The sequence below is a fragment of the Primulina eburnea genome, chromosome 15 (genome assembly GCF_022965805.1).
Source record: "Primulina eburnea isolate SZY01 chromosome 15, ASM2296580v1, whole genome shotgun sequence".
Lineage (NCBI taxonomy): Eukaryota > Viridiplantae > Streptophyta > Magnoliopsida > Lamiales > Gesneriaceae > Primulina > Primulina eburnea.
Genome location: NC_133115.1, coordinates 17990385 through 18013195, shown reverse-complemented (window position 1 = coordinate 18013195; position 22811 = coordinate 17990385). Strand labels below are relative to the sequence as shown.

Genomic DNA, 22811 nt, shown 5'->3' with positions numbered 1-22811 from the left:
TTTTGTTCAATTTGTAAACCCAGACAATACTTGGTTTTTCCAAGATCCTTCATTTCAAATTCTTCCTTCAAGTATGACACAACTTCTTGAATTTCCTTATTCGTTCCAATGATGTTTAAATCATCAACATATACAGCAATAATTACGCATCCGGATGTTGTTTTCTTAATGAAAACACAAGTGCATATTGAATTATTTACATATCCCTTTTTCATCAAGTGATCACTTAGTCGATTATACCACATTCGACCTGATTGCTTTAACCCATATAATGATCTTTGTAATTTCACAGAATAACATTCCCTGGGTTTTGAACTTTGTGCTTCAGGCATCTTAAATCCTTCAGGGATTTTCATATATATATATTACTATCAAGTGATCCATATAAGTAAGCTGTAACAACATCCATAAGACGCATTTCTAAATTTTCAGATACCGCCAAGCTAATCAAACACCGAAACGTAATTGCATCCATCACAGGAGTATACGTTTCTTCATAATCAATTCCAGGCCTTTGAGAAAAACCTTGTGCAACAAGTCGAGCTTTATATCTTACTATTTCATTTTTCTCATTTCGCTTTCGAATAAAAACCCATTTGTATCCAACAGATTTTACACCTTCAGGTGTAAGGACTATAGGTCCAAAAACATTACGTTTATTTAGCGAATCTAATTCAACCTGGATGGCATCTTTCCATTTTATCCAATCCTGCCGATTTTTACATTCACCAAAAGATTTTGGTTCATGATCTTCGTTATCATTTATGATGTCGATTGCCACATTATAAGAAAATATATCATCAATTTCATCTATATCTTTTCGGTTCCATATTTTTCCAGTATTAATGTAATTGATAGAGATTTCATGATTCTCGTCAGTTTGTGGTTCTGACAGAACATTTTCATCATCAAGTGTTTTTTCAGGAACACCATTCTCTATTTTGTGATCATCATGTGTTTCTTCAGAAACATCATTCTTTATTTTGTGATCATCGTGTTTCTCTATGGATTTTCTTTTTCGAGGATTTTTATCCTTGGAACCGACTGGCCTTCCACGCTTCAGGCGTTTAATGACATCATGAGTATCTTCTATTTGTTTCTTTGGAATTTCAATTCGAGCAGGGGCATTTGCAGCATGTATATATGATTTAGTTACACCTTTTGTGTCTGCAAATGCATCTGGTATTTGATTTGCTATTCTTTGCAAGTGTACAATTTGTTGTAAATCTTTTTCACATTGTTTTGTTCTTGGATCCAGATGTAACAATGATGATACATACCATGTAATTTCCTTTTCGGTATGTTTCTGTTCTCCCCCTAACATTGGGAAGATTTCCTCATTAAAATGACAATCAGCAAAACGTGCTGTGAACACGTCGCCTGTCTGAGGTTCAAGATATCGAATGATTGATGGACTATCATAACCGATATAAATTCCAACCTTTCTTTGAGGTCCCATTTTCTTTCGTTGTGGTGGTGCAATAGGCACATACACCATACATCCAAAAATTCTCAGATGAGAAATGTCTGGTTCTTTACCAAATGCAAGCTGTAATGGGGAGTATTTATGATATGCACTTGGTCTGATGCGAATTAATGAAGCAGCATGTAAAATTGCATGTCCCCATATAGAAATAGGAAGCTTTGTTTTCATAATCATTGGTCTAGCAATCATTTGCAGACGTTTAATCAATGATTCAGCCAATCCATTCTGTGTATGTACATGAGCAACATGATGCTCAACAATGATTCACATAGACATACAATAATCATTGAAAGTCTGGGAAGTAAATTCACCAGCATTATCAAGTCTAATTTTCTTGATTGTATAATCGGTAAACTGATTCCTCAATTTTATTATTTGAGCAAGTAATCTTGCAAATGCAACATTTCGAGTTGACAATAAACATACATGTGACCATCTGCTGGAGGCATCAATCAATACCATAAAGTATCTGAATGGTCCACATGGTGGATGGATTGGTCCACAAATATCACCCTGAATACGTTCAAGAAACATTGGTGATTCAGTTTGGATTTTGACTGGTGATGGTCTTATAATAAGTTTTCCAAGAGAACATGCGTTACATTGAAACTTATTATTCTGAAAGATCTTCTGGTCTTTCAGTGGATGACCATGTGTATTTTCTATAATTCTTCGCATCATTGTTGAACCAGGATGTCCCAATCGATCATGCCAATTGGTTAATATCGAAGAATTATCAACTACCATGTTTGATTCAATGAGACTTATATGTGTATAATGCAATCCAGTAGGGAGCATTGGTAGTTTTTCAAGCACATATTTCTTTCCTGATTTATATGTGATAAGGCACATATATTTCTTATTCCCTTCATTCATTGTTTGAGTATCATACCCATGGGAATATATATCATTAAAACTCAACAAATTTCTTTTCGATTGTGGTGAATATAAAGCATCATTGATCAAAAATTTGTACCATTAGGTAACAAAAATTGTGCTTTACCACATCCTTTAATCAAGTCTACAGGACCTGATATTGTATTCACCGTTGTTTTTGTTGGTTTTAGTTCCAAGAAATATCTTTTATCTCGGAGGATAGTGTGCGTTGTACCACTATCGGGTATGCAAACTTCAGCTTTGCTCATAGCATTTTCCATATTTGAACTTCAAAAAAATATGCAATGAAATAAAATTACTGAAAATACATATGTAAATATAACACATATCATAATTGTACAATAAAACATTATTACATGAATACATGAAAAATAAATTATTGTACATTTATATTCTACCATTAAATTGTTCATTTTCAGAGAAATCATTGAGAAAATCTGTAGCATCAAAATTGTTCATTTCTATCCCACCAACATGTTGATCATTTCCAGAGAAATCATTCAAAAAATCACCAGCATCAAAATGAGTTGAATCACTCAAACGGTCACTGCGTTCAGTGAAGTTGGTCTCCTTTTCTTTCCCCTTTAATGATTCTTTATAAAGTTTACAAAGGTGCTCAGGGGCTCGACAAACTTTGGACCAATGTCCTGGAGTACCACATCTGTAACAAGAACTTTCATATCTTTTTGAGTGATTCTCATTAACACTTGTATTCTCATGATGCCTTTTCTGTGGATGGTTTGGGACGCTCTTTTGAGATGAGTTATAAAAATAACTATCTCTATTATTTTCAAAACCACGGCCGCGTCCACGACCACGACCAATTCCACGTCCACGTCCACGTCCACGTCCATGACCACGACCTCGACCTCGACCAAAATCTTGTCTTTGAATTTGATTTTGGTTCCGAGGTTTAAATTCATTTTTACTTACAGCATTTACTTCTGGAAATGCTGTTGATCCAGTGGGTCGGGACTGATGATTTCTCATTAATAGCTCGTTGTTTTTTTCCGCCACAAGAAGACAGGCGATGAGCTCAGAATATCTCGCAAATCCACGTACTCTATATTGTTGTTGTAGAGTAATATTTGATGCATGAAATGTGGAAAATGTTTTTTCAAGCATCTCAGATTCAGTAATCTCATGGCCACAAAATTTCAATTGCGAGATTATTCTATACATCGCCGAATTGTAATCACTGACTTTTTTAAAGTCTTGGAATCTCAACGTATTCCATTCATCTCGGGCGGTCGGAAGTATAACTTCCCTTATATGTTCGAATCTCTCTTTTAATCCCTTCCACAAAGCCATGTGATTTTTTTCAGTCAGATATTCACATTTCAATCCATCGTCGAGATGTCGACGTAAAAATATCATGGCTCTTGCCTTTTCTTGTGACGTGCATATGCCATTTTCTTTAATGGTCTCGCTTAGACCCAATGACTCAAGATGCATTTCTACATCTAGAGTCCATGGCATATAATTCTTTCCCGTGATGTCGAGCGCAACAAATTCGAGCTTTGTTAAATTTGACATGGTGGTACTAAAAAAAATTACGATGCATTTTATTAGTTAATAAATATTGCAATACAAAGTAACGGATAAACAACAAGTACAAGTATTTGTAAAAATAAAGAAAACGCACGAGGAGGATATTCTCCGATAAATACAAGACTCGTGAGTATGATAACCAAAATAATTAAAAATATCCTTGAGAAAGCCATCTTCTTTTTTCTTCGAAAAATTTGATGAAGAATAATTTTTAGAGAAGAAGAGAAAGTTGGAGTGATTGAATGTGTTTGTGAGATGATATTTATAGGGCAAAAACTAGCCGTTTGTTACCGTTTTATGACCGTTGGTGTACAAAAAATAAATGTATGTATTTGTATAATTTTATGGTAATAATATGATGTATATAATATTAGATATGTTTAAATAATTATGTATATCATATCATAATATTATAATGAGTGTCATAATTTATTTTGTTTAAAAATCTTATAGGATTTTATACTTGTCGTATCTCTTACCGGGAGTGTGGGATGTCGTCTTAACATCCTCTCAGGATTTATAACAAGTTTATAAAAAATTTATTTTTATTATTTCTAATAATAACATTATATTGTATATTAAATAAATACACAATAAATAAATAACAGTAAAATAAATATAATTACTTTTGTTACCTTTTTCTTCTGTTTGGAGCTTGAAAAAGTATGTAGGACTTTTAGAGCTTCGTGCTGATAACGTGTTGTGAAAAAGTAAAAATTTATGGTAAAAAATAAAAATCTCAAACTCTCAAAATTTACCAAACTACACACTTTATAATATTTTTCTCTCTACTCAATTTTGATTTTCTTCACAAATGAGAGATCTATTTATAGAGTTTCATTACACATAATCCAAAAAATAAAATACATCATTACCTACATCATCACACACAAGTTTCTAACTTTACAACTCTTATTTTCAACATTCAAATATTCAACTATTACTTTTTGAATATTCAAATATATTATTTCAACAATTTTAAGCTTTTATTATTAATATAATCTTTGCATTTGTTTACACAAAAAATAATTAATAGTAAAAGAGTCGTGTATAAAAAAATAATATATAAGATTCTATGTATCTATCCATCTATAGTACGGGACCTGTTGCCGACACTTGTGTGGAGAAGTAGGAAATATTCTTACCGTCAGAAAGGGCGGAAATTACTACACAATGCACGCCACGTGCTCAAGCCTTTCAGGCATTTGTTTTTTATTTATTATTTTGTCTTTTCTTCCCAATTTCAAGTTTCAGGCGTCAATCAATTTAGGAAAAATAAAATAAATACATCCAGGTAGGGCCTCCCACCCCCCCTCCCCCCTCAATTTCTCAAATATATAAGTCAGTTTTTATATTTATTAATTTTTTTAATAACTAATATACCTATATTACCTAAAATCTTATAAATATGTATAATTATTTTTTGAATAAAATCAATAAAGATAACCTGGACACTAGTATATATATATAACAATAGCGTCAAATTGTATACAAGACTTGTAAATTAATAAATCCAATATTTTCGTGACTGCCCCAAACTGTGTTCCTAAAGTTTCAAAAAGTCACCAACTCACAAAACCTTTTTCTTTGTAGAAATCAACAAGTATAGTATCAAGATGGGCGGAAAAAAAGAAAAAAAAAATTAACGAAAAAATTAAAAGAAACGAATGCTATTGTGACAAGGATATAATGCCTACCCCGGAAATGACCCATAATTTAATTATTATTCATAATGATCAAACACAAGAAACATTGAATTCAATTACATTCAGATTTAATCTTTGCACATAGTAATTTGATATCCATCCTCGTTTAATCTTCCACATTTATCAGGAATTTTCCCAAATTTTTAGTGGGTCTGTACTCTTCTTGATTCCTGGTTTTATTGGTATATGTTAATTCTTTTGGTGTGCTTTCTCTTTCACATTGTGGTCTTAGTCTCACCCTCTTTCATTGCCACCATCAACTGCCCATTGGTTCACATTACTTTGTGTATATATATGATATAAAAATATATTAAATTAACATACAATTCACACCCGGTATTCATTCAGTTTTCCCTCCTCTCGATCTAACATAAGCAAGAAAGCTTTTTGAAGCAGGTTTTTGTTTAGTGGGTAGCAGAAATTCGGAGTCTTTTTTATTTTTCTTGGACTGTGGCTGTCTTTCTAACTAATATCTGGCATACCCTTTTGCAGAAAGGGATCTGGGTTGGCTTTCAATGTTTTTGTCATTAACTTGAACCCGAATATTTTCTGGGAGGAAACTGAATAGATCTGAAATCGTGTCAAGAAAAGACCTATTTGGAATTTTTATGTTTTCTTGTAATTTCTTCGTTTCCGGCTCAAAGGTTTAATCTGGATAGTTGAAGATACCGTTATCTTCAGAAGCTTCTTGATTTCTTTCCTAAGACTGTGCATTACACCCTCGCTTTGTCTTGCTTTCAGAGTGATACTGGTTGAGTCATTTTGATGGTTAAAAGTGGAATGGTTGGGGGGAATGGGGTTTTCTACCCAATCGTCGGTTTTGCTTCATGCGTGACTTTTATTTACTTGTCTTTTGGGGATTTGTGGATCGATGTTCATAGTGACACAAAGCTGAGCTTTGTGGAAAGAAATGGTAGCCAGTTCATCGTGGACGGTAGGCCTTTCTATTTTAATGGATGGAACTCTTACTGGATGATGGATAATGCTGTTGATATATCAAGAAAACATAGGATCAGAGAAATATTGCAAGCTGGTGCTAAAATGGGGCTCACTGTGTGTAGAACTTGGGCTTTCAATGATGGTGATTACAATGCTCTACAAATCTCCCCTGGCCGGTTCAATGAAAATGTTTTCAGAGTAAGATGAAAGTTTTTTGTGTTTATTTGTTTTGTTAGAGTACAATGAAGCTCTTCAGTTGCACAGAGTCTGATCTTTACTTTCTGAATTTATGATAGTCTATTGTTTGTTTTCCAAGATTTCGTACCTAGTTTATGTTTGTCTAAGTCAGGGGTTTGTTTGATGTGATTTCAGTGATAATAACTACATTTTCTGTGATTGAAATTAATGGTCTATTTAATGTGGACTTCAATTTAGCTGTTTGTGTGAGAATTTACTGTTTTTGTTATCACTGTTTCTCCATTTTATTACATTTAGGCGAAGTTTTAGAAAATTGAAACAAAATCCAGAATTAGTTGATGAATCCTCAAGTTCATCACGTGCCATCTATTCTAAAATGATATTTCTATACCTTGTTCCATATCTCTGGATGTGTAACCTGTTCAGAAATTAGAATTACAATAACGAAGGGCTAGACTACCGTTACATGCACCAATCTTGTACTTGTATGCATTTGTTTCCCTTTCCTCTCTTTATCAAATGTGAATTTTACGACGATGCCCCATGAATTGTCGTAATGGTAATTTGATAATGTTATCTTGATTAGAATTATCTTATGTATGGATTCCATATGCAATCTCAGGCCTTGGATCATGTTATCGCGGAAGCTAGAAGGTACGGGATACGTCTAATCCTATGCTTGGTTAATAACTTGCAAGCGTATGGTGGAAAATCTCAATATGTTAAGTGGGCGTGGGAAGAGGACGTTGGATTAAGTTCTTCTAACGACTCGTTCTTTTATGATCCGACTATCCAACACTATTTCAAGAATTATATTAAGGTGACTTAATTATTGATCATCTGTTCTCTGCTATTCTTTTAATTGAAAGTTATTATTAGGTGCCGCTTCAAATGTTCTTTAAAAAACTAAAAATCAATTGTTTAGTTTGCTTATTTGGAAGCTGCAAACTAGTGAGCATGATATGCGTATGATTTTGGATTTTCTTTCCAAATTTAGAATGTTACAAATTGTGCTCACGTAATGGAGTCTGCAAATTCTGATTCTCTTATGATTCTATCCATATCAACTCTTTACTTAAACTAAAAGCTCCTTAAATTTTGGTAAAAAATAAAAAAAAAATTGATATTGGAAAACATTATGTTTACTTTTCTCATTTCCTTTCCTCTTATAGTTTGAAACCTCACATTGAAGGGGTGTCCATCAAGTTCCATTCTGCACTAATGATATTTTTCGCTACACGTAAATAAATGCAATTAGAATCTTTACTCTTTACCTTCAGTAGCGATGAACTACAACAGCTGTCTGTAGATATTTACCAAAAATCAGAACATTTGTGAGTTTAACTCACGTGATGCCTTAAGTTATCTTGTGATAAGACTGAATTGTTCAATAACGAAAACCTAATGTAAAATAAAGAGCTTATTCTAAAAAGTACTATTAGGAAAACCTGAGTGGACTTTTTTCATTTTATAATTAAGGAATAACATGAAACAGTTTGACCTCTGGGTTTCTCATCTAACTATCAGATTTTCTTTGACACAAAATATTAGAGTCACAGTTAGCTATCCGAAATAAACTTCTACAATCCTTTATACTCCTTTTTAACTATTGATCATCAGCCTATTCTTATCAAGTAATTCGTTCCTCTGTATCTTTTAAATATCCAGAGTATGAAAAATATGTAATTTTTGACTATCTTTAACCTCCCATCACTGGGAAGAATAGTGAAAACTATTGATTTTCCAGAATTAATAAAGCCAGACGCTGATGCTTATTAATTTTCACTTGAATCTTAGGACCAAAAGTGTTGTCTCTTAAATTTGTAAGTTACCTTAATTTTGATGTCATATTATTCAGCCTAGATATGTTCCATAAATTCGGCAATTCTTTTAGAGTATTGTAGTGTTATATTGAAGCTCTATACATATATATATATGTATATATATATATATATATATATATTCGCTCAAACTTCTAGTGGACAAATTACAGTATCATATATCAAGCCATTTTCTTTTATTGGAAGGTATCCTGGCAATTGGCATCAATGTGTTCTGTGAATAAAAGCGACAAACCAGTTTAAAAGGACCAATAACAAAAGAATGAAAAAACTTGGCCACCGCTTGCATATGTATACCTTTCTTATTTTTCAAAAGAGCTGAAACTTGGCCAAAAGGATTATATTTTGTTTCTTTTTTCTTTCTTTTTTATTGCCAAACATGGAAACTGATGAATTGTCAGCCCCCTCCATTTAATTTTAATTTTTCCGATTCCTTTCTGACAGACTGTTCTAACAAGGAAGAACACCATCACAGGGATTGAGTACAGGGACGATCCAACAATTTTTGCTTGGGAGTTAATCAATGAACCCCGCTGTATGACCGATAAATCTGGTGACACACTTCAGGCTAGTAGTTAACTTACTAGGAAAACTCTTACGTATTTTTATTCAAGAACATGCAGTGTACTAAGGGTGATCACTCTTGGGCTTCCTTGAACTCAGTTTTGTCTATGATCTTCTGCATGTCAAGTCAAGACTATCTGTTCTCTGGTGAAATTATTTTGATCCCCTTCTATGTTTCTACCTCGAAGAGCAATGGCTATTGCGAGTTGGGATGTACATTATAGAGATTTTGAATGGCTAATTAGGGTTTTGAGATATTACCATCTTTTATTAGATTGCAGTCAGTTTGGAAACTAATCTTGTGAGGTTGTTGTGAACATACTTTTCCAATGTCACTTTCCCACACCAAAATTTTGAGCCACCTCTCTTGACTTGTCTGTTAAAAATTATTTCGATGTTAGTCTCATGTGGTAGTTCTTGTATCTTGTACATCTTATTGTGATACGCCAATCCATTCCAATCCAAATGTTAGTAGAAATTTTGAGCAACCTATGACCTGAGATTGACTAAATGTTGTATTCCTCTTGTCCAATAGGATCACTGGTTCTTGGCACAACCCCTCCAAATCTCTTTCATTTTCGTGTCTATTCCACCCATGATCCATCATAGTTTCTTTACTCATCAAGAAATTCTTGTAATGTTATCAAGGGTTGTTTGGATTTAAATGATATCTTGTGTAACTGCAGGATTGGATAGAAGAAATGTCAACTTTTGTTAAGTCAATTGACAGGAAACATCTACTGACAGTTGGTCTTGAAGGATTTTATGGACCAAAAAGTACTAAACGCTTAACCGTCAATCCAGAATGGTGGGCATCTGATGTAGGAACTGATTTTATCCGCAACTCGAAGATTTCAACTGTTGATTTTGCATCTGTACATATTTACCCTGATCATTGGTGAGTTATTTATCTGCACATAATATGTTCCAAATTTTTTTTATCAGCTATTCGATATTTTTACCACTTGACTCGGAAGTCTGGATTCACCCCTCCTCCCTGTTTGTAGGTCGCATGATCAGCGATTCGAATCTAAATTAAAATTTGCCGCCAAGTGGACGCTGTCTCACATTGAAGATGGTGACAAAGAGCTGAAAAAGCCAGTACTCTTCACAGAATTCGGGTTATCCAAAGAGAACAAGGATTTTGACCATTCCCAACGAGAGAGATTCTTCAAAGTCATTCTTGATGTCATCTACAAATCTGCCAAATTAAACAAGTCTGGTGCAGGATCTTTAGTCTGGCAGTTTCTTGTTGAAGGGATGGAAGAATTCAACGATGAATTCGGGTTCATTCCATGGAAGAGACCATTGACATATCAGTTATTAACCAAACAGTCTTGTAGACTCGCGAGGATTCAAGGGGCTTTACCTTCACAAATGGAGTACTTGAGAAGGCTTTGTGCCGCCCGGAGACTGTAAAAAGAATACATACTTTTACTATCTTAAGACGAATCTTGAAAAATCTATATGTGAGTGAGTGATATATGTTTGAATGTTCTGTTGGTTTTGGTTGATTGTTCTAGAGTGAGAAACAAAAATCAACATATAGAGGTGCATGACAATCATGCCCATGAAAAAATATATACAGATATTTTTTGCTGCACAGTTGAATCTGTACCTAAATGTGTCGAGGTGAATCTCAACAAAAGCATGAACACAATCTACCACAAAAAGCAAATTGTTTTTCTGGTAGCCAAGTAAATGGCTTGTCCTACATGTAAGAAAGGATCCACTGAAGTTCTTGAACAATTTTAATGTATTTTTAAGCGTTAACTGAACCAAATAAATAGCAAGTCTTGTGCAAATTTTAAAGCCACATGTGTAGGACAAGGCATGCTTTCTATTTTTTTAGGCCAAGGCTTGCTGTCTTTTTTTTTTTTTAAAAGGAGAAGGCTGCAAATTATTTTGGCCAATATGCTTGAACTTTGGCCGATTTTTATTGATTATATCATCACGTGCATCCGGAACTCTCTTGAGCGAGACAAAGGAATTTTCTAAAGAAGTTGAGAATGAGGAATGACTTGAAGATTATAGGTTCACACAGGATAACCTAGAACATTGTGGACAAGACTTAGCATTCTAGGTTCATGTGGAATAACATAAAATTTTGTACAAAAAGTTAGGTCTAGAAGTTTTCATGGGACAAAATATGAAACTTGATATACACTATTCTATAATTTTGTAGAATATAAATGTATAGAAAGTTCTAGAATACTGTTTATGTAAAGTAGTCTAGAATATTATTGAGAATTGATCTCTATAATTACAGGGTTTTTATTAAAACTAATTTAAATTTTAATTTTTTTTTTCAAAAATACTTTAAAAAAAAAACATGTATCAAAACTACCTCAATCCGCTGATGAGAAGAGCGGACGCTGCCTACGTGTAGCAGCGTCCGCGCTTACCACACGTAGGAGTGTCCGCGCTTCTCATCAGCGGACGCTCCTACGTGGAGCAGCCCTCTCTATCTCATGCCACGTGGCCCTTATTGATTCGTCCAATCAATAATGTAAGTCGATTCTTATCTTCTTCTCGTCCTCTTCTTTCCTCCATTTATCTTCCTCAGTGGTGCTCTCGTTTATCATTTCCTACCTGCAATATTTTTTGAAGTTGAGAAGATCTACAGCATTTTGCAAAAATGGCAGATAATAGAAATCCAGAAGATCTTAGTGTCCTATATTTACAGGCGACCCATATGTCATCAAGAGTATCTTCGTTAACCGTTGATGATATTGTCAAAGTGAAAAGGTCAGACAATTTGATTTGGAAGTTATATACCGATAATTACTTACTCAGGCGTGTATTGTCATATTTAAATCATATGGGTTTTTATGGAGTTTTAGAATGTGGCTCGCAAGTTATTGATAATCATTTGATTACTGCGCTTGTTGAACGTTGGAGACGTGAGACACACACGTTTCACTTTACATGTGGTGAAGCAACAGTTACACTACAAGATGTTTCAATAATTTGGGGTCTGACAATTGATGGTGAAGCAGTAACCGGAGTAGACGTGTCGCATAAAGTGGAGGAATGGCAACACATATGTTTGGATATGTTAGGATTTGTGCCAGAATCAAAATATTTGAAAGGTGGTCATCTGTCTATGACAGCACTACATGATCATTGTATATCTAACCTTGTAATGATGAAACTTCAGAGGTAGATGTTGTGAAATTTACTCGTTGTGTTGCGTTAATGATTATTGGAGGAATAATGTTCCCTGATTATCAAGGAGGGTCAGCTAGACTAATTTTTTTGCAACTGTTACGAGATCTTGATAACGTGAAGTCTTATAGTTGGGGTAGTGCAGTTTTAGCGTTTCTATATCGTGAGTTGTGTAATGCGACACGTGTAGAGAAGTCTACAATGGCTGGACCTTTATATATCCTGCAGGTATCATTAATGTGATGTGATTATTTAACACGATATTTTGTTTAAATTTTTTAATTTTTTTTTATTATTACACGCAGATATGGGCATGGAGCAGGATTAAATGTGTTAATCCCGATCGAGATGGGTTAACATTAGTTGTACCTCCCGTTGATCCGGATGCTTTAATTCCAGTTTCTCCATATGGTGCACGGTAATATTTAAAAAGTATTTTTGTGAATATCATATTTATCTTGTATATTTTCTTGATATATAAATTTTTTTTGTAACTGTAGGTGGACGTATGGGTTTAGTTACACACATTCGCCAACACATTCTGTAAGAATTATAAGGGATTCGCTAGATCGTATGAATAATAATGAGGTATTATAAAATTTTAATACGTAATAGTGAATAGCCGAGTACTATTATGTTTTTATTCATCAAATTAATATTCAATTTTAATAATTTTTTTGCAGTTTAATTGGAGCGTATACCAGAAAAATGACATAGATGTGAAGACCATTATTGATTCATACGACAACAAAATATGGCGGTGTGTTTGTCCACTTATTTGCTTTGACATCGTGGAGATGCATCGTCCTAATCGGGTAATGCGACAATTTCGAAGGCGGCAATCAATTCTAGGGTCTGCCGTCGACAATGACGATATGCATAATATCACGAGAATAGGACATCGCAACACCAATTGGAGAGATTATCATAGGAATTCAATTGAGTTGTGGAATAATAGGCTGAGATATGTTTGTAAAGGGGTGCGACACGGGCGAACGACGCAAACTGATGAAGATTACTTTGAATGGTACAATCGAATAACTGTGAGCTCGATCTCACCTGCAGTTACTGCCGTTGGTTTTCAACCACAACCGTACAATAATTTTGTTGGAGAATTTAATTTTCAACAAAATTTTAGTACGCCTTCTCCGTTTTCGCATCAGTCTTCATTTGGAGGGAGAAGTGACATGATTGGGCAACCAAGTGGGTTTGTAGGAGGCTCTACGATTTTTACGTCAGGTGAAATGAATATTGCAGGAACCTCTAATACTCAGCATGATTTTTTCGGTGATTCAGGGTATGGTGACTTTCGTCCGTTTGGTCAGACAGATTTTCAGACTCCTTATTGGTCGAACACACAAAGTTTCACGAATTTGCTTAACGTCGGACATCAGCATGTTGTGAATGATACTCGACCGCAGAGGAATGTTATATCCCCTATCACTTATCCAGAGTATTCAAACGAAAGAATTCCTGAAAATATAGGATTGCGTAGAGGGACGAGAAGACGCAATCCACCTGATTGTGGAACAAGGAGCCATTTGTATCATTTTAATTATGACGATGATTCTGCTCATTAATTGTGACTATAAAATTTCAATTGTTGTACATTTTGCGTTGTTGCACCGTGTGAATGTTATGATTTCGTAAGTATAGTGTTATTTAAAGCATTGTAGATTATTTTATTTCATCAGTATCAGATTAATAAAAGTGCAGGAAACAAAACACAAGTAAACAAAACTGAAATAAAACATATAAACAAACACGTTCCAATTCCTTTTACATCTTACACACCTGAAATGAAGAAAATACACAATCGAAAAATAAGATGAAAAAACATAATTGACTTCCATATCCTCGACTTTGTTGTTCTTCTTTTCAACCTGTTGATCTGCGTTAAGTAAATTGTAATTAAAGCACGATAAAATATAGTACATTCAATCTATCCAATGTACAGTAAAAGATAAAGAAGAACAAAAGATCACATACCTCACTCATCCTCGTCATTATCTGGTGGTGGCACTCCCGATGCATTCCCCTGTGGCTGATAGTCATACTGAAAATTGAACGGAGAAATGAACGGAGGAGGTGGAGGAATGGTCCCTGGGTCAACACCTCTATGGGCCATCATTGTATGCATCATGGACTCCAAATATGATATATGTTCATTGTGGTTCAAGTTAACTCGTTCCTGGTGTGCCATGAAGGCAAGAGTTTCATCTACTTTCTCGTTTAGGGACCGTCTGTGGGGTTGTTGGCGACGCGGGACGGCGGTGCTCGATCCACCTGTATCGCCCTCATCCGTCCTGAATTCTAAACGTCGTTTAGCATACTTACGCTGCCAGTCCTGGATACAAATGGGCTTCATTGGTTGCAGCCACTCTTCATCATCACGGAACACAACGCCTGCCATTGCACACAACTCTGATATGAGACATGGAAAGAAAAGACCGATATGTCTGTTATTAACGCTTATCAAAATTTGAGAATTGATAAGCTTTCCCACATTGATTGGGTAACCCTGAGATATAGCATATAGCACCACGGCTCGCTCTTTTTGAACTTCACTTTTGTGTGACACCGGCATCATTCTCCTTGCCAAAAACAAATACCAAAGAGCATTATCGGCCTTCAGATATTTTTCATCAAAACAACTCGGTGATCCCTCTACTGGTTTCCAAATCGCCCCTGGATGACACAGGGTGTCGATTATCACAGTATAATCGGGGTTAGCAACCAAAGCCTGGAAGGTGGAATCGTCGACCTCGGGCGTTTCTAAAAAAGCATTGATTATCTCAGAATCAAATGACACAAATTTACCCCGAACAAAAGCTTTGTCATCCGTCCTCTCACCCGCATTTGCGTAAAATTCTCGCACGATCGAGACCACCGCCGCTCTCGGTTGAGCTCCAAATTTTTCCCAGCTGCGCCTATCCAAATCCACAAGAGGCCCAACGTATCGATCCTCCTTTTGTCTACGAAATCCCCGCTCGGTAATCGGGTTTCTATTGATTTTGGCATGTTCATACCGAGCCTGCGCCGCATCACTAACAAATCGAGTTCTATCAAACGAAGAAAAAGACCCGAGATTACCTTTCACCTTCTTGGGAGCCATTGTTTGATAATTAGATGAGGATAATTGAGTGATATTTGGAGAGTTGAAGGAATATTGGTAAGGAGATAAGGAAAAGGGGTGGAGGGAAGAGATTTGAGAGAGATTTGGATAGTTGAAAGGGTATGAGATAAAGAGATAGGGAAAGGAGTAAAGGAAATATAAAGGAGAGGGAAAGAGAAAGGGGGAGGCAGCAATGCCTGCGCTCGAGCGGTATATTGTTACCGCTCGAGCGCAGGCTGTGCGCTGGAATTATTTCCAGCGCACGTAACGCGCCCGAGCGGTACCTTGTTACCGCTCGGGCGCGAGGGGATCTGGAAAATTTCCAGAGCCCCTCGCGCTCGAGCGGTAACAAGTTACCGCACGAGCGCGACTTGTGCGCTGGAATTCTTTCCAGCGCACGCAACGCGCCCGAGCGGTAACGAATTACCGCTCGGGCGCGAGGGGCTCTGGAAATTTTCCAGAGCCCCTCGTGCTCGGGCGGTAATTCGTTACCGCTCGGACGTCGACCGTGCACTTGAAGTCTTTCGATTTGCGCTGGGATTTTTTAAATTATTTAAATTTAATTTTAATCGTGAACATAACGTAAAAACAAATAAAACATTAAATTTCTCATTTATCATATCAACGATTATTATAATATCAGAAAATAATTCATCCATGATGTCTCTGTCTAGAAACATTTGTGTCCATCTCATTTCGCAATCGAGTTGTTCTATCTCTACCAACTCTTCTTCTTTCACGTCTAACAGGATTGTGTTGCAACTCGAAAGGTGGAGGATCCCAGTAACGCTCAACTGCAAGAGGTTGAAATCTGCCTTCGTAAGTCGCTAAGTACTCAGATATGTTATACCATGGTTGCACTAGTGTCGTGGGATCCAACGAGTGCCACTTCGCGGTACAAATAGCATGAGAACATGGTATGCCAAAAATCGTCCATTTACCACACGAACAATCACTCGTTGCTAACTTCACCACCTGCATATGTTGGCCACGACTTGGTCTTCCTACAGTTGCAACAGAAGCAGTTTGATCACGTACATCATATTTGGCAACACGATGTTCACTAGATTTTCTCGCCCAATTGTCATACTTCCGAAATGCATAATCTGACCACATTTGATTTTCCTGAACCATTCGAGCACCTCTAGTCACACGTTCAATAAAATATTGTACGCACCTCTGAAGTGTCAAGTGTACTATGGCAGATATAGGAAGTCTACGAGCACCCTTCAACACACTATTTAAACACTCCGACATATTTGTTGTCATCACCCCACGGCGCCAACCACCATCATGTGCCAAACTCCATTTTTCTTTCTCAATTCCAGCCAAATATCGGTGCGCCAAAATATTTTTTTGTTTGATTGCCTCCATTATTGATTCAAACTTACAGATTTGATTCTGTGTGCCTGCCGCCCAGCATAAATCTTTCAGATGCACGTCTTTAAATTTAGCGTTGAAGTTTGAACACACGTGTCTCAAACAAAACCGATGCACACCGTGTGGAGGTTGAAAATAGGGTAGATCTGCAGTTGCACGCACGATTCCCTTATGTCTATCAGAAATAAGACACACGCCATTTTGACCACGAACAACATGTCTTCCCAGATTCTCCAAGAACCATTTCCAAGAATCTGTTGTTTCTTCATCCACAACAGCAAATGCTAGCGGTAGAACCTGATTGTTCGCATCCAGAGTGACACCGATCAACATTTTGTGCTTGTATTTGGAATACAAGTGTGTACCATCAACACTAATTATTTTCCGACAATGCCGAAACCCATCAACACACGGCCTAAATGCCCAGAAAACATAGTTCAGTGTCTTACTCATTTCGTTGTTGCCTCTGAGATGCTTCCACTCCACAACTGTTCCCGGATTGTATTTGGACAAAGCACACATATATTTCGGTAGTAATTGAACCGAGCTCTCCCATGTACCGTAAGCAATTTCCATAGCACGTTTCAAACTTCGCCATGCCTTCAGGTACGAGATTTGATAACCATATTTATCTTTCACATTTTCAATGATGTACTTAATCTCGTACGAAGGATCACAACGAACAACTCCCAATAGCGTATGTGCCACCATCTCACTACTCAAGTTCTTATGGTCTATACCAACAGACGTAGATATACATGTGTGAGGCCCGCCATATTTTGTTATTTTCCAATAACCTGTCTTGGCCTTGAATGAAGCCCGCAGTCCCCATCGACAAATGACCGTAGAAGAATTATTTTTACAACGTAACTTCAACAAACTGCGTGTGCTATCCTCGACACGGTACTCACGCCTGACAACTCTGACAGAATAATCCTTCACAGATGCAATAAGATCATTCTTATCTTTAAATAACATGTTGACGCATAATTCACCTCTATCCGGATTGTAATAGCTTGATTGCTCTCCACAAGGAACATCGATAGAATCAGGATGCTCTTCCCCAAAAAATTTATTGAAAAATGATGGTATTTCAGAAGTGTTTTACAAAAAAGGTACGGTCTGCCTCTGCAATGTGTCACGTGGTGGTTGTCGACATGATGTCCCCTCATCAGGATTCGTAAAAATATTCACTTCATCATCAACATTCGCATCGTCTTCTTCAGACTCGCTGTATGATATATCGTGTTCAGAATCAGTCCTCCAAATATAATCATTATTGGCCTCATCCGGACAACGAGCACTCGTATCTAATGTTGGATTCGGCCAATATGGAACATTATTTTGTTCCGACGAGACATTTATAAATTGATCCCAAGGCCCACTTACATCATCGAAACTCATATTACCGAGTCCTTCAGTAACCTGTGGAACATAAGATTCTTGCTTCTGGAAACCACCATATGTAGACGTACCGGGTTGGTTATAAAAACCTGAATCGGATGCATGTGGAACGTAAGATTCAGGATCATCAAATCCAACATTATGCTCAATTGAATTTGCTTCCACGTACAGATGCAACACATGCATGTTGTCACATTGCATTATGAACTGTAAAGCATCGTCATCAACGAGATTGACTTCAATTTCATGCCAAGATGCTCTCTCCATGAATGAATACTTGGTTGACATCTTCAAAACAAAATTCGCTGGATCGATTGCTAACATTTTATGCACAACTTCAACTAAATCCATCAAATTAATGGATCGTGATACTCGTATCGGTCTAACAAATAGAATGCTATATTCAATCGATTCATTATCGCTAACTACATGACCACCAAAATATAAGAGTATGTCGATGTTAGACATTTTTCACTGAGATTGGAGAAAAATTCAAAGAGAAGTGAGGGAAAATTTATGAGAATTGTTATCTGATTCAATCGAAAATTTTTCAATTATATAAGACTCGTTTCTTTATTATTGGTCTTCACGTGAAATTTTCAGAGTATTGTTTTCTCAACTTTCACGTGAAATTTTCAGAGTCTTGTTTTCTCAACTTTCACGTGAATTGTTCAGGAATCGTTCGTACATTATGTTCGTTCGTACATAATCAGACGAAACGATTGGTGTAGAAAAATCGATAAAATTGTAAACAAAAAAAAATATATATATATAAAATAGCAGCGTCCGCGCTTACCAAGCGCGGACGCTGCTCCATGTAGGCAGCGTCCGCTCTTCTCATCAGCGGATTGAGGTAGTTTTGATACATGTTTTTTTTTAAAGTATTTTTGAAAAAAAATTAAAATTTAAATTAGTTTTAATAAAAACCCATAATTACACTATGAGAATTTTATACAGTGTAGGGACTTATATACATAGGGGTAAGATTTTATTTATAAAATATTCAACAAAAACTTGTATTTTCTTGTGAAGTCAAGTATGAATCACACAATTTTCGTTTTTTTAGTAAAAAAAAAGGGGTGGGCAAATTACAACCGAATATTGAACTCATATCGTTTCCCATTTTTATAGATCCAGACACGAAAGAGAGGCTCAAAAAACCACCACCTCAGGCCCAGTTGAGAAGGGTTAAAAAAAAATTTGTATAGAGGTTAGGTTAGGTACAACTTATAAATCTAAAGTAGTATTATTATTTATCACAACCAACAAATAACCCACTTATATAAAAGACTCAATAATATTCGTGGCCTTTTTTTAATCACTGAAATATAAACTGGGTTGTCAAATTTTTTCTAGGACTCCAATAGAGAATAACGACAACAACTAACAGAATGTGGAAAAAGAACAAGAATTCAAGAACACAGAGAAGAACAAGAAGCAAAGAAGAAAAATCAAGACTCCATTTACGCTCCAAACCAGGAAAACTTTTCCAAATATTGAACAAAAAATTGCATGCCTTCCATTATACATAATTTGTTTACAAATACGAGAATAGTTTATTTATAAATTTACCTGATTTAGTGCGTAGATAGTTTTTGTGCAACATTTAAATGTGGACTTCTGTGTTAGAACAAGCATTGATTTATTTGGTTTGTAATTGATGTTAATATATATACATATTTTTTTGATACATAATAAATATGTATTTTAATTAATGAATTATGATGTTGTGTCATTTGTAACTTCTTCTTGAATATTTATTGCTTGGGGAAATCTTTTGATGGTGGAAATATTATTTTTTTGATGATGCTAAAATTTAGTTAAGATATAGTATTTGGAGAATTGATAGGTTAATTTATCTTCATAGATCTTTGGCAAATTAATAATCACGTTGAATAATAATAAATATCAACGCATTCTTATATATATTTGATATTTGTTAGGTATAAATATCTCCTAAATATTATTTTGACTCTAAAAAAACGAAGAAATTGTTGGATCAATTTAATTTTGGTGATTTAACAAAAGATCGGTGATTATAGATTATCATTTAATAAAAACCTAGCCGAAGTGAATTCATAAGTAAAACTGATTATTTATGTGTTAATGTTTCCCAAGCCAAACTGATCACCAAGCGAACTTGTCTTCTAAGCCTAACCGATATCAAAGAACAACTTATGAAAGATAACTGATCAAGGTCCATTGATTCAAGGATCACTGATCAATCCATCTTATTGAATCAGTCAGAATTTTCGACGGACATTCTCCGAAGATTTCCAGAACATTCTTTTAAAGGATCAGAACCCAGTTGACATATCGAATAATTATATCGTAGTATTCAAATCATTTCAGGTATATTGCAACCCCACCGACGAGAATTATAATTCACAGTTTTCAATCCAACCGAATTAATTTCCGAATTTGTTGAGATTTTTTATTCATCCTTTATAAATAAATCTCCCGAGCCTAACAAATAGTATTAGATAAGGTTAATTATTGTCTCTAAACACTATTATTAGAATATTTTTATTACCATAATTTTTGTTGATTGACATATAAACAAGATCTATTTCAGGATCCATATGCTGATTAATTGTAAATTCATGTTTTCGAACTGCCGAATATTTTCAAGACGTTTAGACATAACATCAAGAGTTCAAGCCGTTCACGCAAGGAAGTCAAGCCGCAGTACTTCTGAACTCTAGCTGCAAGCGATCCTATAACAATCTGACTGGATCAAAGTTTTATATTCAGTACGCGTGTTCAAACCCTTTAACTCCAACCGTACTACAATTGGTCAAATTTGAGTAAATTTAAAGGATACTACAAGTCAATCTGTTTCTGATAAACTATGATGCACTACAACAAAAATGGCTTTCCGCAGCGCGCATATGGGTTTTCCGCAGCGCGCATTGCATGCTGCAAAGTTGCAAGCGGTTAAAAGCTCAAGATTATCCGCGGCGTACGCGTGCACGCTGTTCATACTATTATCAACGGCGTGCATATGTACGCTGTTAATACAACTTTCCGCAGCGTGCAATATATGCCGTTAATAGTCATAAAAAATCAAAATATTTGCGACGGTTTTTGAAACAACCGTCGCACATTGTGTAGTGTCCAAATTCAGTACACGTATAATCCATGCATTTATTTAATTATTAAATCATTTAACTAAATTTAAGATTTTTAGCAGTGCATGATTTATGAAAATACATTATTCTAAATTATTTATGTTTATGTGATGCACATTAAAATGTTTTTCGAATTTCATGTTTCAGGCGATTATTCGATGCGGGATCGAGGAAAAGACCGGTGACGATTTTTGGCAATTTTTAAAATGCGATATTTTTATTTTAATTTATGAAGGGGTATTTTGAATAATTTATTTAGTTTTAGTATTTTTAAAAGTCTAATTTTATCACTAGGTGATTTAATTAATTTAAACTTTTAAAATTAGCATTTTTAGCGTGTTATTTTAATTAAGGAGTTTATTTAAAATTAGTATGTATTTTATTTCTAAGGAATTGATGAGCTAGTGTTGGATTAACTTTTAATTGGTGGTTAATTTATTATTAAGCAATTTATTTTCCCTAAATCACACCACTAACTCACGCCACACACACACTAATATCGGCTAACACACACACACAAATTTTAATTCAGATTTATATTATTTTGAGAGACCAAAACCTAGGTTCCTAAGAACCCTAGCAGCCGCCTCACTTCCCCCTATAATTCCCAGCGAATTTGCGTTGGTTTTCTTCAAGAATTTTAGCGCCACGGTCGTCCCGAATCAAGCCTCGCTCCGTTCCCGCGTCGGTATCGTCATTTCGGTAAAGTCTATCATCATAAGGCACGTATAATATTTCTTTTGCTGCATCGATCATGTCATATTATGTGTTCCGTTGTTTATGCGTAAAAATATATGTGTGAGGTTCGTCGTTTGAGCGGAAAACGGTTCGGATCAGTTTTGAGATAATTTTAGATATGAAAACTCGTTTTTGATATCATTTTTAAAACTGCGACTTTTCGGTCATGATTTTGAGAAAACTTTCAACGTGAAAATTGTAGAACTTTTTTATATCTTCGATTTGATATAAAATTCGAAATATTTGAATAACAATTGAGTGAGTTATGACCGTTTTCGTGGGACTGCTCAAATTGCGTTTCCTGAAAATTATGTTAGTGATATGTTCTTGAAGTTATTAGTTGCAGGCTTCGTTGGGCATCGACGGGCTTGTGCTACTGCATTTAGATATGTTATGAGATGTATTTAGGTGTTATTTGGTGGTTCGTTTGGGTCGGGATTGGCTTGGGATGTAATAGAAGTCGTAGGAAGCGAAACGATGCCGAATTGCGGGTTATTGTTGTATTGAAGTTACTTGTCGATGTTTGGGAACGTTCGGGGTGTTTGTATGGGTTTGAATCAATGTAATAACATCCTAGGATGAGTCTTGAGGTGTTGGTTCATGGTCCTTAGGCTTGGATTGAAAGGGTGAATGAATAAGTTAGTGAATTTTCGTGAGTTTGCAAGTCCAGTGCCTACCCGGACCTTTACACGG

The 22811-nt window shown here is 35.6% G+C and overlaps 2 protein-coding genes across 3 annotated transcripts; one reads left to right on the top strand and one right to left on the bottom strand.

Moving 5' to 3' along the window:
* The first annotated feature begins 5802 nt into the window (after positions 1-5802).
* On the top strand, positions 5803-10787 carry LOC140813891 (mannan endo-1,4-beta-mannosidase 2-like). 2 transcript variants are annotated; one of them, XM_073172683.1, is made up of 6 exons: positions 5803-6036; positions 6133-6777; positions 7400-7597; positions 9063-9185; positions 9869-10080; positions 10190-10787. In XM_073172683.1, the coding sequence occupies exons 2-6, from the start codon at positions 6406-6408 to the stop codon at positions 10599-10601; spliced, it is 1317 nt and encodes a 438-aa protein (XP_073028784.1). In that variant the 5' UTR covers positions 5803-6036; positions 6133-6405; the 3' UTR covers positions 10602-10787. The 2 variants fall into 2 exon arrangements, with proteins under 2 accessions (XP_073028784.1, XP_073028783.1); XM_073172682.1 differs by having other exon boundaries at positions 5803-6777.
* A 5329-nt stretch (positions 10788-16116) lies between these two features.
* Positions 16117-17823, bottom strand: LOC140815507 (uncharacterized). Its single transcript, XM_073174596.1, has one exon. The coding sequence runs from the start codon at positions 17821-17823 to the stop codon at positions 16117-16119; it is 1707 nt and encodes a 568-aa protein (XP_073030697.1).
* Positions 17824-22811: the final 4988 nt, after the last annotated feature.

Excerpts from the sequence above, each read along its gene's own strand:
- LOC140815507 (XM_073174596.1), bottom strand. The coding sequence starts at position 17,823 with ATGTTATTTAAAGATAAGAATGATCTTATTGCATCTGTGAAGGATTAT.
- LOC140813891 (XM_073172683.1), top strand. The coding sequence starts at position 6,406 with ATGGTTAAAAGTGGAATGGTTGGGGGGAATGGGGTTTTCTACCCAATC. Across the intron at positions 7,598-9,062 it reads ATTTCAAGAATTATATTAAG|ACTGTTCTAACAAGGAAGAA; the intron begins GTGACTTAATTA and ends CCTTTCTGACAG. Across the intron at positions 10,081-10,189 it reads CATATTTACCCTGATCATTG|GTCGCATGATCAGCGATTCG; the intron begins GTGAGTTATTTA and ends CCCTGTTTGTAG.